General features: G+C 35.9%; 1 protein-coding gene across 1 annotated transcript in view; it reads right to left on the reverse strand.

Annotated features, from left to right (window-relative positions):
• LOC135077740 (uridine-cytidine kinase-like 1) overlaps positions 1 to 11684 on the reverse strand; it is a 38362-nt gene extending 26678 nt beyond the window's left edge. Inside the window, exons 1-2 of the mRNA XM_063972316.1 lie at positions 11530 to 11684; positions 7098 to 7222 (exon numbers count right to left, since the gene is read on the reverse strand). Of these exons, the coding sequence (XP_063828386.1) occupies positions 7098 to 7222; positions 11530 to 11585 (181 nt within the window). The 5' untranslated portion in view covers positions 11586 to 11684. The remainder of the gene's footprint in view (positions 1 to 7097; positions 7223 to 11529) is intronic.
• Positions 11685 to 15598: the final 3914 nt, after the last annotated feature.

Genomic DNA, 15598 nt, shown 5'->3' on the forward strand with positions numbered 1-15598 from the left:
GGACACTGTCCTGGCTCCTCAGAACATGCGAGAGCCGACCCCAAATAATGGGAAAAAGAGCTAAGGGAAAAGAAGAACGTGTCAAGATGCCACAATATTTACCTTGATTTGCTTCGTCTGTACCTTATTTAGAGACAAAATGGCTCAAGACATCGAATAAACACGAATATTACATCCAAGAGAGCCGATCAGTTTTAGTGTGGAAAATTGAATCCCATCAAAAACAATACTTGTCAAAAAAACCAAGTCTCGCAACTCAGTTGTTCTACGGTAAAAAGTTGTGAGATCCATGTAATACCAAGTCCAGGCCAGGAAATCTTTAACGTTTTACATAAATATATTGACTTGGCCATCGCACTAAATAATTTAATTTACACGTGTTTTCATGCGATGGCCAAGTCAATATATTTATGTAAAACGTTAAAGATTTCCTGGCCTGGACTTGGTATTACATGGATCTCACAACTTTTTACCGTAGAACAACTGAGTTGCGAGACTTGGTTTTTTTGACAAGTATTGTTTTTGATGGGATCTCATTTCTTTTTGTATTTTGTAGACAGCAGTTATGTATCTAGAAAACTGGACCGAAATTGAAAAATTTTACTCGACTTGGCGGTTGCACTACCGTGCCCCCAAATATCATTTCTTTTTGTATTTTGTAGACAGCAGTTATGTATCTAGAAAACTGGACCGAAATTGAAAAATTTTACTCGACTTGGCGGTTGCACTACCGTGCCCCCAAATATTTTAGTTTTTCCTTGATTCATACACCAAACACTACTTATATTCCAAATTTGAAGCTTCTAGGTCTGCTAGAAGTGCCTTAGAGTTTTGATGATCGGTGAGTCAGTGAGTCAGTGAGTCAGTGAGTCAGTCAGTGAGTGACAAAATTAAGTAACTTTGACCCGTTATAATTCTTAAACTACTGGTTCAAATTGAATGAAATTTTAAATATACCGTGTCTTTACAATGCCTGCATAGCTAATGAAAATTCAGCCTTCTAGTTTTATCCACAACGAAGTTACAGGCGGTCGAAAATGGCCTGAATTGCTTCGAGAAAAGGATGGTACGGCCGTGCCGCTTTTTTGCTCGACTTGGTGGGGGCACTGCCGTGCCCCCAGATTGTGTTTTTAAAGTTTTCACCATCATCATCATTTCAGCCACAGGACGTCTACTGCTGAACATCGGCCTCCCCCAAGGATTTTCATATTGCCCGGTTGGTAGCGGTCATTATTCGTATTTTTGTTTTGATGTTGGTTTAATTTTATAGTATTTTAGCAACAAAATATTATTTTTAGTTATTACACTTTATCTAGGATCAACTAGCTAGCGTATTTAAAGTATAATTTGGAGGTCTTTGGACAAAAAATACATTGTATAGTCACAGCTTTATCGACTAACTGCCAATCCGTCTAGTGTCGCCTCAGCTTTACTCAGATAAACAATGGCTCGTACGGAGTCGGCTTGCAAGTGGGTCGCTTGGGTGGTCGAAATATAAATGAGTCAGTGCCGGTGTTCAGGAATGTTACGTCTAGAGGGGTCAAGAGGTTAAAGTATTGAAAGAAATGGCCATTGGTGAAACAAACTAGAATGTAAATCTCCATGATACTTGGAAGTTTCTTCATCAAACTAGCCGGAAAATTAATTTGTTGAAACTGGGAACTAACATCAAATAATGATAATGAGTTCAAGGAAATCTTTGGAACCGTAATAAAAGAACGGTGTGTAGATATTTGATTCAGTTTCTACGTTAGGCACATGAATGGAAAAAGTTGAGTCTTTCACAGAATAATTAACCTACTTTTTTGAACTCCACAAAATCATTTTGATATGGGTAAATACAAATAATCATTCCCTATCTAAGTAAAGAAGAAAGAAAGAAAGCAAATTAAAAGTATACTCTAATTAAATCAGTTGCTGAGAAGATTTTTTGTGGCAAACATAAGGCCTTGATTATGATTAAAACCATACTCATCTTCGTTATTTCTATTAAAACAAACACTGAGCCCTAAATGAATGTTGTCATTAGGAAGGCATGCGTCCCCAATTGGCGTCGAACAATGCCTCTTATCGACCGAGTGGGATTCGGCATTGTTTCTCGCCGTGATGTTATTTTCACGCCTTTTGTTATAAATATAATTACTGAAATAAAAGCATTGATGGACAAATTCTCATTCACAGGTACTTGCTAAGTTCATCATCATCATTTCAGCCACAGGACGTCCACTGCTGAACATAGGCCTCCCCCAATAATTGCCAGACTGACCGGTTGGTATCGGCCAGCATCCAGCAAGCAGGACTACTCTGAAACGCTGTTTACATATTTTCGGGTCTATCTGTCACTATTACTCATGCTGGCATCTCGCTTTGCGTGAGACGGATGGCAACTTCGAAACTTCGGATAACGTTTTTCGGAGTAACCCCCCAGCGCCTTTCTGCTACCTTTATAAAGTCCTTACATGGACAGTTGCTTGCAAACTTAATTCAAACACTGGTAAGTATTTTATTATGTTGTTTTGCAACAAAAATAAATATAGTATGATCTGCTGTCGAGTGTTAAAACATGGATTAATAAAAATAGAAAACCTGTTCGTAAACTAAGATGGCAATCCAAATATAAATAAATGCACGATGCACGTTCTCATCACTGATACATTTGGCTCAAGCAGGATTCGAAGCCGCAACGCGACTGATTTCGCGATATGTGAATCACTGGGTCACGGATCCAGAGTAGGTAATATCAATTGGCTTACTATCCTAGCAGTATTAATGATTGATTTATTATGGACTGATAAGTACGATGCAACTTGATAAAAGATAATAATAATCATTATCATTATATCAATGAAGGGTCAGATAGCAGCTTAATCACTATCACCTTATATCACATGATATCATTACATGTTTTCTTTGTTATTTTATATAAGAACTTGATTTCCGCCCGCGTGGAATTTTTCGGTTTTTTATACATATTATAACCTATAACACTCAGCAATGTGGCTTTCTATTGGTGAAAGAATTTTTAAAATCGGTTCAGTAGATCCCGAGATTACCCCTTACAATTTAACAAATATACAAACACACAAACTTTACCTCTTTATAATGTTTAATTTAAGTGTAGATTTCATTTGATTATTTTCGATGCACATGGCGCCATTTTCGACAATTACTATTTTCACCTAAAGGCAGTTTTGTATATTTTTTTGAAACTGTATATATTTTCACCTGAATATTTGCGTAGGTATGTCTAGATTTTGTTTCTGCACACTGCCGTTTTCTATGCGCATATATTTTGCTTGCCTGAAAAACATCTGCCTATTTCAATATTTTTTCTTACCGCGATTCCCTCATAGAGTTGGATCTATGAAATGACGATGTTATGCTAACATACAAGAAGTTTGATGCGCATGATATTATTATCATCGCAATACCTAATGATAACGTATCTATGAATACAAACAAACACAACGTGCCTTCCTCCACGCCCAACTAGGTAGACACATAACACATAATTCATAAAAATTACATAGAATTGGCACTAGGTGTTGTCCCTATTTGTTTAAAAATAAAATTTTGAAAAGAAGAGGGGGGGAAATTATGATGATCCTAATGCTGCTTCTTCTCAACTTATTGTCAAGTGTAAGAGAATTTTGTAAAGGCTTATTGCAAAAAAACATAATTATGATAACTAAAGATTTCAAATCCCACAAATAATAAACAAGATTCTTGTGACATTACTCCATTATTGCAGGAAGTAATCGAGTCACATGACGGTTATTATAAACATTTAGTTTCACAAAACGAAGCTTATTGTCCGATAAGAAACGCGATTGTGCGATTCGAAGGGCAATGAAAACATTACGTGGTACTGATTTTCTTTTTATTGCACGCAAAAATAGACTTAGTGCATTATCTCAAGGCTTCCTAGAATGATCTAAATTTGCTTGGTCGTTTCGGCTAAACGACTCACTTTTGGCACACTGGGTGCAATGCACGTCCGACCGTATATCTCGTCTCATAGCCTGAGTCATACGCGAATGTTGGTTTTCTAAGAATGTTCTAAGAATTTGATGTGTTTTGCGGAAAAAATCCAAGAAAACGATAAATTTAACTTCACAGCTATTTTGTTGTTGATAAATTGGACATCTTAGTAATAATTGGAGTGCTTGATAAATGGAAAGATCACCTGTCAGCCAACGATGCGCAATGGGGGTAATTAATTTAGAGGCATATGCCTAATAAAATAACTTTTGCAAGCACTAGCAGTTCCTCATTTCAACCGATTGCAGTCCATAGTGCCAAAGAGTAAGGCTTTTCCGCTTATATCACGCAGTTACTGCCAGAGTGCCAGCTATAACCAGAAGCCGGTTCATCGACCTAGCAGTCCTCGTAACTAAACTACGATTTCTGAGAAGTGATCTCCACTTGAAAACCTGTTTTCGTATTTCCGCGCTTTTAAGTCACACGCCTATTGATTATCTTTTTACTGTGTTTAATTAATTATCGTAGAAAAGGTTACATTATTTTGCTTAGTTCTCTAATATTGGCCATTTCAAATTGCTTCAACTGTTACCTTCAGAGAGCTGGGCAAGGTTTAAAAACAGCGCAGCCCGGGACTTGCTCTCGAGGCAGCTTGAGCTGAACCTCATGGCCTTTTGTTTCCTGTAGTTACTCTACTTTTAATTTTAATTGTAACATAAATTTTGGATGAGACAATAAATAATTTTTATTTTTAATATGATATGTTGCAACCTTGCAACTCAATTAAAAAAGAAAGAACTAAAATACTTATACTCGTAGGATGTGGTAGGTCAATAGAGTCACACATTTGTACTTCACGGATTTACTAGATAACAACACAAAACATAAATTGAACGTAACATTTGCATGCGACTGATAAGAACAACTTTATTGACATTCGTCTTTACTGCCGCAATGACTCATTGCGATGTTTTTGATAAGTACCCAAATATAGTCATGATGATTCGATATTGATAAAAGATTGTCTGAAGATATCGATAAACTATTGCAGACATCACGAAAGGCATCAAGTTGATTGATCTGAAATAACTAATCATTATAGGACTGCATTCATAGTTCTCATTTGAAACTGAGTTTGTTCCGGCGTTTCTTCTCAGCACTTGCCATATACCTATGTTTGTCTCGAAGCGCTGGTAGGGCCCAAAAGATAAGGAGACATGTAAAGCGCCCCATAAGGGCTACCTTTTCTTTTTTATTATTTACTATATTTTGACGTTCATATGTGCCACTTGTGGTCTAAACTGAATAAATATTTTTGATTTTGATTTTATTTTGAAAGATGCAGCTCGGAATTCTCATTTGTGGGAAGCATAAATCGATAGGTCGATATTTGTTTTGTCTACAACACAGATTTTGTCGAAATTCTTATAAAGCAAAATCTTTGCCAATGTCGTAGTCATTTTATTGTCGGCCTTCGCGACGGAAAGTTTACAAGTCACACGGAAGTTCATCTAATCTTGGCAGAATTATAATAAGTAACCAAACCAGATAGACACAATGTGATAGTGACATTATTTTAGTATATTATCATGCATTCATACATGTATTTCCTGAATTCTATTCTTTTGTGGTTCCGACAGTTAAACTCCCACCGATAATTTTATCTGTAAAATGAACATGATTTCTTAAGTTAGTTAATAGTACTTTTCACGTATTATCGTACTCTTAAAATAACTTGTCAACTCTGACAACCTTGACACTGGCAACGGTAAATCGAGTCATTCACTTATTCCAACGAAAATAAGTGATACAAGGCCAGAAATAAAGTTACTGTGTAAGATCGGAAACAGGTCAGGGCAATATAGGAGCCAACTGTGAATGAGCCGATGTGGGTCATGGTCACCGAGATATGAATGACGAATGACGTAGATAGTGGGCACACTGAAAATGGAGCATGTAGCAATTATTTGATCAATCACTAGCTTTCTTAGACTTTTAATCGGCCGATAGTTGGAGCCGATTCTAATTTGTATGAAGAATCGGCCGATACCAATGAGCGCACTTTCATACATGTCCATTTGTCCATATTGATTAAGCCCGACCCAACTATCGGCCAACTAAATGTCAGTGGTCTGCGCCTAGGCTTTTAATGTTTTCTTCCACGTTCGATAAAAGTAACCTAAATAATCACAGCTTATATGCTATTCTGATCATTTCAAGGAAACGGTTCATTGATATCCGCCCGGTACTCCATTGGATTGACTGACTTATTCGCATACTGAATGTGGACCATCGGGGATTCGATTTCCATGGACCTTTTCCTTGTTATGGACCCCTTACAGATTGCAATCGGTTTGGAATCGATAGAGACCGATTTTGCTGATGATTCATTACCATAATTTTAGCTACAGGAACTTCAGATAAACATAGAGGCCACCCACAATAACTTCCAGCTTGGCCGGTTGGTAACGGCTTGCATTCATTAGTTTCAGCTGATGCAAGCGGTATAAGGTCACCAATTCGTTTGTTCGATCCCTGCGCCGCTCGACTATTGTGGTGAACTCACTCGTCGTGACACAAGCATATTTACGTAGCTTAGTACGAGGGGCTAACGGGACCTTTTTTTTGATAAATTAATAAATAAGGGGACACCTTGTTGGTGGCAATTGCTGACTTTTGGGCTTGGGTGATGATAGACTATTCCCACTCGTTCCCACCACTGAAACTCCTGTGTAGCCAGGATCTACAGCTTGGCCGCCAATAAAAACCCAGTGAAGGTTAAATTTGTCCCAGGGGAAAGTTAAACTGTCATTGGACCCGCAACGAAATTAATCAGAAGAACATAGGAGTTCGAAGTTAAGGTTCGACTTCCCTCCGTTGCAAAGCGGATGACAGGTGACAAACAAAGGTTTAGTAACCTTTATGAAAAGAATGCACTACGGACAATAAACATCAATTAAGGGGTGATGATGATGAAGTTATTCTTACCTGTGGAGGGGGGTCTGTAGGGCCGCACATTGGGCACGGTGGTGGCCTGCTCGCATACTCGTCATCGTCCAGGAACACTTGCTCGCTCAACTCCAGCATGCTGCAGCCTGATGATGAAGGTGTCTCACCTGTGGAGGGGGGTCTATAAGGCCGCACATTGGGCACGGTGGTGGGCGAGGCCGGCGCCCTGCTCGCATACTCGTCATCGTCCAGGAACACTTGCTCGCTCAACTCCAGCGCCAGTTCCGTGTCGCTGCGAGGAAAATGATGATCAGCGACTGTCGTTATATAAACATATTGACTACGAAACATTTAGGCTGAGTTGCACCACCTAACTTTGACCGTAACTATAACGTTAACCGGTGCTTTTTGTATGTAGTTTGACAGATTTTTGACGTTGGCAAAGTTAAAGTAAGATGGTGCAGCCCAGCTTTAGTTTTACTTGGCACAAAGACTACGGGCAGACGGTGCAATAAAACGTGCAACGGAGATCACATATCATGCATATTCTTCAAAACTTTTACCTACAGCCATATTAGCGATGACTCACATCACACACACCTTTTATCGATATTCCAGTAATTGTGCGTGTGCTTCTCTATCACAAAAGTTATTTACGACCCCGTCTGCCGCGAGTCCTTACGTCGAGCACCTGTCATACTTTAACCCCTGGTTAGTAACATCACAACATTTAATCGTCCGTTTCAGCCAAATGACGTCATGTCTACTACTAGACAAAGGCCTCGATTTCTACGACGGTATTGCGCTACCATCATCTAGAATTCTAGATTTTAGGCGCTTCTCGCGACGATTATTAAACCCTACTAGACCATTGAATACTCCATATTAGTGTTCCGATTGTTAAAATTAGTCATTCGTGTGCAATGCTAACAATTTATTGTGCAGACAATGTAACCTTCGTTCTTGAGTTCGAATCTAGAAAGTCGCAGACATTGCTTTTTCTTCCTACGTCTCTTTAACGAGAGGCCTTTTAGCAGTTAGTTATACCATAATATATTATCCTAATTCACAGCACAGTGAAATTATAGTTACCTACTCAACAGGATTTGATCCTATTTTTCCTATAGATAAAGAAGAGGTCCAGCAATGAGCCCTTGCAGAAGACTAAATTAGAAACTTTTGCCACGTCTTTTAAACCAGAAAAAAACTAAAAGAACATTGTTGACTTGTGACTATTGAAAGTTGTTTGACGACCTTATGTTCGGGTGGTCTGCGCCTGGGCTTATTCATCTTGATTGTATAAAATAGCAGGAACACAGAGTTCCTGGCCCTTTGGGTGGACAGAGCCAGTGTTGACAGAAATGTGATTTCTATAATGGCTGCTTTTTATTTTACAGCATTTTGGTGTAGAATAGAATCTACACTGTAGATGCAAAAGAAGAAAGAGGAGTAAAAGACTTTTAAATAGAGACATACATCTCAGCAGCACACATGACATAGACGTCTCAGCAGAATTTCCGTGCCATTCTTAAATAAAGAAACTGATAAGTGACTAACACCCACATGCACTATAAATACTACAAATGTACGCTGCATTGATAATAATGATAGTATTAATACTATCAAGATAACCGTTATGAATTCTTGATAACGTAAAGATGAGCCAGACTGGAATGATGAAAGTAAGACAACAAATTGCGCGACCATTTTAGAAACATTGCATCATGCAATTTAATTTAGAATCTAATCACTCATCAGACAAAATATTTGCTTCGAATCGGACACAAACCTACAAACAAATCTACAACACTTGACATGAGAGATCCGCAAGGAAATACCAAACAAAAACATTTCTACACAATTACCTCTTGTTAAGTGCAGTATTTTTATTTGACATAAACATTGCTAAAAATAATTAAAGATAGCGTTTTGGTTATTGATTTTACTGTAAATTTATCCTTATCTTAAGCATATGGAATGTTGATACAGCGGTAGCATGGTGAATTAATTACGTAGAACAAACAATCGTTAAATAATGTTCAGTGTTAATCAATACTTTATGTTCTCCCACCTGTTAAACACAATGGCTATTTATGTAACGGAATGAATGGTGCTTATAGAAATTCATTTAAAAGAAAGGATGTAAGACATTATGTCACTGTTATAAAGGTACCACAATAAAAATAACGTTTTTTTTTCAGGTAGCCTTGGGGTTTCGTGATCGAAGAAAAGTAAACTTAAGATACTTGTATAGGAGCATTGCATAGAAGAAAAGCTATTTATTTGACATCATTACTATGCTTGCCAAATTCTCAATGAAACATTTTTGCCAATTTATTGTCTTGAAACTGTCTGAAAATGTCCTTTTAAAGGTCTTACAAAATGCTTGAGGTTACATTTTTTGGCCCATCAATTAAAATTTAAATTAATAATTAACCCAATAATTTAAATTAATGGATCAATTAAAATTATTTTGAGACATAAATGTCTCAAAATAATGCCTATTCAAAAGTACACAGAAACTGTGAAATTTGACTTATCTTAACCTCGTAAGCCCGGATGTGCATCAGAAGGAACTAAAACTTTGTAGTCAGTAACGCCGAGACATTTTCGGAGGTGATTTCGAAGTATCGCCGGATGTGCCTTCAGAGGAACTAAAACTTTAGCGATAAATTTAAGTTTAAAAATTCGCGCCTATCGAAAAAAAAGAGTGATAGTCTATGGCTTAAAGTATTCAAAATCAGGTATCCAAACTTATTAATATAAAAAAAACAAAACGTCACTGTCAAATTATGATTTTCCTTTGACAAGGTGGTTCGTCCGAGAAGACGTGATGTGCGATTAATTTTTTTTCTTCGCGTTAACGTAGTTTAATTGCAAAACTGATCAGTATAATTTAAGTTAAAATACTGCTAAACAAGCAAAAAAATTATTTTTCCCAATTTGAAGTAGTTTTGTAAGATTTTTTTTCGTTTGAAAATAATAGTTCTTTGCAAGGAACATTCGGTCTTGATGGTGAAAGTTTTATTTTTGTATATTTTTTCTATTGAGATGAAATTGAGTATTGGACTTTAAAAATTATGACATGATTGAGAAAATTTACCATGAGAACGTTCTGATTTTTAGTTTAGTAAATATTATAATTAACATGAATTTTCACTTTACTTCTTATACATTCTGACCTATCATTAGTGTATGTTATAAAACCGATAGTACTTTTAAAAGTACTAATTATGAAACATTAAATAAAATAAAAACCGTTGTACCTTTTCAGTTACATTTATTAATATCATTATTATATCTTTATGTAGTATTAATTTATTAAGAAGGTTACATTTATGTTTTACTTTAAAGTATAAAATACAATTTATTTACTTTTCCTTTTTAAAGTCTGTAATACCGAATGTTCTTTTAAGAGAAATCATTTTTTTATTATTTTTCACCTAAAATAAGCTCTATGCACTATTATATAGGGCCCCTGAAAATATGAATGCAAAAGAAAATCTCTAACATAGAAATTTTTTTACTCGAAGTGCTCGGCGTTTACTACTTCAAATTATTCGTTCTTCTGAAAGCACATTCGGCGATACTTAGAAGTCGACAAAATTTACTCTTCGGTCTTACGAGGTTAATACATGTAGCATACTTATTATGTTGTTGAGAGTAAATCTGAAATCTGTTTACATTTATGACGAATAGTAAAAACCCATCTTCATTCATCTAATAAAGCATGATTGTGACTTTACTGCGTAAACATGTGTGTCTGTGTTAGCAAACTAAATTGACATGCAGATAGTGCTCTCTTCCAATAACGTTTATTACCTTTAATTGGTTTATTAGTGCGTCTTGTTGGTAAACATTAAATTGATAAGGTATTATTAGATGGTGTATCTCAGAAATGATGTCATTGTTACGTTTGTTTTAAGATTCTAATCACATTTTTATAATCATTGATAAAGAAATACATAATAACAACATAACTTGCTTGTTTATTTATTTAATTTTAAACAACATAACTGATTGAAGTTGTTCTACTAAGACTTTATCAGTAAAGGTCACTTTTACTCTGTGAATGCTGTTTGTTTTTGTTATTCTGTGTGAAATTTAGGTGCTAAGAAAACAAAAACCTAATAAGAGTGAATGGATATTAGGCAAAATAAATTAGGAAGCACAAATAAAGCGCCCGCTAGTCACAAGACGTTCTACAACAATTGGTGGGATAGCTTACGGGTTTACGATGACCAGAGACCCTGGCTCCATAGTAGCGACAATCGCGACCTCTCATACGAGCCAACGTGTCCACGACCGCATCAAAACACGTGCTCTACTCACGCCGCGACCATTCAGCACCAAGCGACTTGCCAATGGACTAAATAAAAGTCTAAAAATAAATCACAATGCGTGCACGAAGAGGTTATTTCACAGGTAGCGTTATACACCGCAAACACCTCCAGCACTCAAGCACCGCGCGCGACAGACCCAACAACTCTCTGATGACTAACTCAGCACTGAAAAATTTAACTTATGCACCGTAATTTATATTGACACTAGCCAGCTGGTCACACAAACATTTCGTTAGGTTACAAACACACGTATTACCTATCAGAGCTAGCCGAGCTGGGCGTTTCAAATTTGTTCAGCTTTCCAGCCATCATTTGTGGTCACAAAACACTATGTTTCTCAAAGAAATTGCTAGATAACAATAGTTTAAAATAAAAAATCAGTTTTCATCAAAGCACACGCAAGTAGCACGTTTGACGTTTTGCGAATTATTGCGGGTCGTTCCAAAACTTGAATACGATGACAGCTTATTTGACGTTTAGATTTTCACGTAAAACAACGTTTTTTTGTATTAAAAACTAAGATTTCTATTTAACATAGTTACTGTTCATAAATTAATTTTATTTTAATAGGTACTACATAGACACCTGTTTTTTTAGGAAGTTGAAACTTCTATGTCTAAACAGATTGTCGTATAAGTTTCAGAACGTATCTTACGTGGGCGTTCCTTTTCAAGTAGAATGACCGAGTTAGTTTTAAAATCAATAAATTACCATAATAGGCATCATTGTGTTTAGCTTTGGCTGTAAATTAACACAAACATATTTATTACGCTTTATTAATTTGCAATTTTACTAATCGGGTTTACATACAAAGCATTTACGGACAGAAAATTAGTTGCCATATCACCGTAAAACTATTTTGCTAATAACCGTTAAATAGGCGTTACTATTCAGTTAGCAGTTGACGATTGCAGATGATGCCTTACAAACACAGCGAATTTACTTTAGTAAACTGCTTAGGGTGGAACTTGAATTACTTTTGTTCATCAAGTGTAGGTTTACGCTGGAGCCATGATTGGAGCATTAATAAAAAAGTAAAACTTAGGGTTCAAAATTTTTTCTTCATGTAGTAGCCGTATTTCTTGCCATCACAGCCATTTAAGTTTTGTTGCAGCTTATTTTTCTGAGCTAAAATAATGATTAAAAAAGTACTCGCATAGGTAGGATGTTTGTGTTTTGCTGTGGGCACGTACTACTATATTATTGTGGGCTGCTTTGGTTCCATGGCGTAGTACTTATTTACTTGTTTTTTTTTATAATAAGCAATAATATTTGAGTACTCATCAAATAAAGCTATTAAAAAGCATAAAATTATTTGTGTTTCACGAAAATCACATGTAACGCCCGGTTATAAGTTTCAATTCTCACACGGCAGTGTATTTGCGGATAACAATTTGTCAGGCGTCAGGCCCTTGCAGTGCGACAGGGGAATCTCCAATTTGGCCACAGGCTTAGGGTAATCTCCGGTGATGGACTGGCGATGTACGAGTGCAGGTGCCTTCGACTGATATGGGGAAAGTAATGGGGATATATTAATTCTTCTTAGTTAGTGTATGTTTGTAAGGTTTAACTTAGATAGTTAAGTATTACGATTTTACCCTTTTCTCTAACTAAATTTAGGTAAGTTATATTTATTCTTAGCTACAAAGGAAATTAAATATAAATCATTCAATCTTTTCCGTAAAATACATTTTTTAAATTGCAGTCTCAAGTTTTGTTGGGCCGGTGATTTAAAATCGACGTTGATTCAATTTCCTTATAGCGGAGATTTCTTAGCGATAAGGTCCTGCCGAAGAAACCACTAAAAGTTACATAAGATTGGCTCGTATTTAGGTATGATTGGATCCTATTAACTACAGAAAATACAAAAAATATAGGTAAGTACTCGTAATAAATAAAACAGTCTTAGCACTGTTTAATCTTTAGACCCTTTTACTTCACTTACTTCTTTCATAAAATAAGGTTTGGAACTGTCGTTGATTAAAAACAGATATTAAAAAACTTACGCTTCATTTGTTTTCGCCGGATTTTGCAGGATAAAACTTTTACTTACTGGCCAATTACAAAGAAATAAGAATTAAATTCAAATTTGGAATATCCAAAGAGGATGCATTGAAGTTCAAACTCAAAATTAAAAATGAATTCAGATTTGGCATCGCAGACTGGCTGGCAAAAAGTTTTCCTATTACATGCAAATAGGTGCGTTGGTTACAAGTCCAACCAAAGATTATAAAAAATTAATTAATTACATAAACGGAAACTCTATTTTTCCTAAAATATAAGTTGGTATTTTAACTTTGATGTCGACAGTCAGTCTGTATCGCTGTTTTGAACACTTAAATTTTCATGAAATTTTTCCTTACTCTACCTTTCATAGAAATTGACAGAAATATAATAGAAACGAATAAGATTGAAAGAGTTATGGTTTTTAAAGTTTAGTTTTGACAGTCGTCCTTTTCATACCAAGAAAGTAAAATTAAAACTGACCAATAGCTTATTTTAGACGGTCTTACTGTTAGGATGCGATTTTTGTTGTTACAAGAAATGGAAAATAAATGAACGAGACATTTAATAAAATGTAAAATATTTTTACACTGAAACTCGCGAATTTAAACGAGTAATTTATCGATTGTTCATAATCTTGCAGCGAAGGGTGCCCCGAAGTTTTCCCATAACATGCAAATGGCCGAAGTTGTCTAATTAAGGCTGTCGCCGGTTCATTACTTAAACTTCAGACAATCTGCCGATTTATTATCAACGAAGATTCATTTCACATCTCTTCGCGCCGATTTAACTTGAAATTCATATAGTACGTATATAAGTACCTACATAGGTAATTAGCTACATGGTACCTAACTACTATGTTATGATTTTCTTCGTGAAGAGTTAATAGGATAACGTTGTAGCCTTGGTTTTAACTACTAATTAATACTTTGAAACCTTGTTATTTTTTTAGGGTTTAATACTTGTATGTATTTTGTGATCCTGAACATTAGATACTTACTTAGGTATGTACATGAAACCCTTTTTCGTAAAGTAAAGGTCTGCTTTATATTTAAGATCTTAATATTGAATAAGGTCTACAAAAGATTTCAGTAATTGATTGAAATTTTGAAAATACGATTTTATTAAATTACCGCAGTCTGGAACAGCCAGCACACTAGTCATTTACAGCAGTCAGGCACTCTATGGCAGCTAGTCAGCTTCTTTTCAAATGTATCACGAAGGTAGACGCTCTAGCAAGAACCTACACTTATTTATTTTCACGTAGACAGACACAATAAAACGCAAAAGTTTTGATTTCACTCCACACTTTCGTCATTTAAATCCATTTCAATCCTCAGCTCGAGCTGGATCGTAAATTGGATGAAATCCACGGTTCGAGTTGAGATTGAAAGTGAATCCGCGAGTATTTATGCGTCGGAAAAGTTTGCGAGTGTGATCCTTGAGGCACGTTACTACCTCCCCTTGAGACATTTTGCTTTCCAATCTATAGGTGAGTGAGTACAAATAAAAAAGAATTAATAACCCTACCTACGTCACCCCACTACTCTGTGCCTACGTGTTTATATTTAAAAAGCTTTTATAGAAATTGGTAACTATGGTACCCAATAAAAAAAACAGAGACATGTCTGAAACGGCTGGACCGATTTTGACGAGAAATCTCTCCGGAGGTTCAGTATTCCTATCATTCTATCACTCCAGTTCGATTTTCAGGATGTGATTAACAAAATAATGTAGATACTACTTGGTGGCTATTTTGTTTCATTTTTGTAAGGACATTGCAGGTTTAAAACTTTGGATAAAAAACTAAAGACTTACTTTAGAAATAAATGTATATTTTGTCTGACTTAAGATAGATGTTTGTAATAAAAGATAATAAAATGCTGTAGTGTAGGGGAAGCAGAAGTGGAAATAGATGATTCTCATCTCCTAGATTTGCAAGAAAAAGTTCAACAATCTCGAACAATCTCATCCAAATTAACTCAGTCCATTTGTCAGCGAAAATCCCGGCTATTCGAACGTAATCAAGCGTTTATTCTAAAACAAAGCGATAAATGCTAATGTCATCAGCCGGAGTGGGTTCGGCAATTAGGCGAAAACTGCATACTGCGATCGCGGGGACTATTCCTGAGTCGATCGATAACTTTGAGATAAAATTCATTACATAATTTTATTTTCAGTAAGTTAGATTTTAGCTTTGTCAGGATTTTGTAATTTACCTATCTCTGCCAGTCATTATTACTGTTGTTTGAAAATCTAGTCTGCATTTCACTTAACATCAGGTGTGATTGCGGTCAAATTGCCTTGCATAAAAATAATGC

Source organism: Ostrinia nubilalis, chromosome 13 (genome assembly GCF_963855985.1).
Source record: "Ostrinia nubilalis chromosome 13, ilOstNubi1.1, whole genome shotgun sequence".
Taxonomy (NCBI): domain Eukaryota; kingdom Metazoa; phylum Arthropoda; class Insecta; order Lepidoptera; family Crambidae; genus Ostrinia; species Ostrinia nubilalis.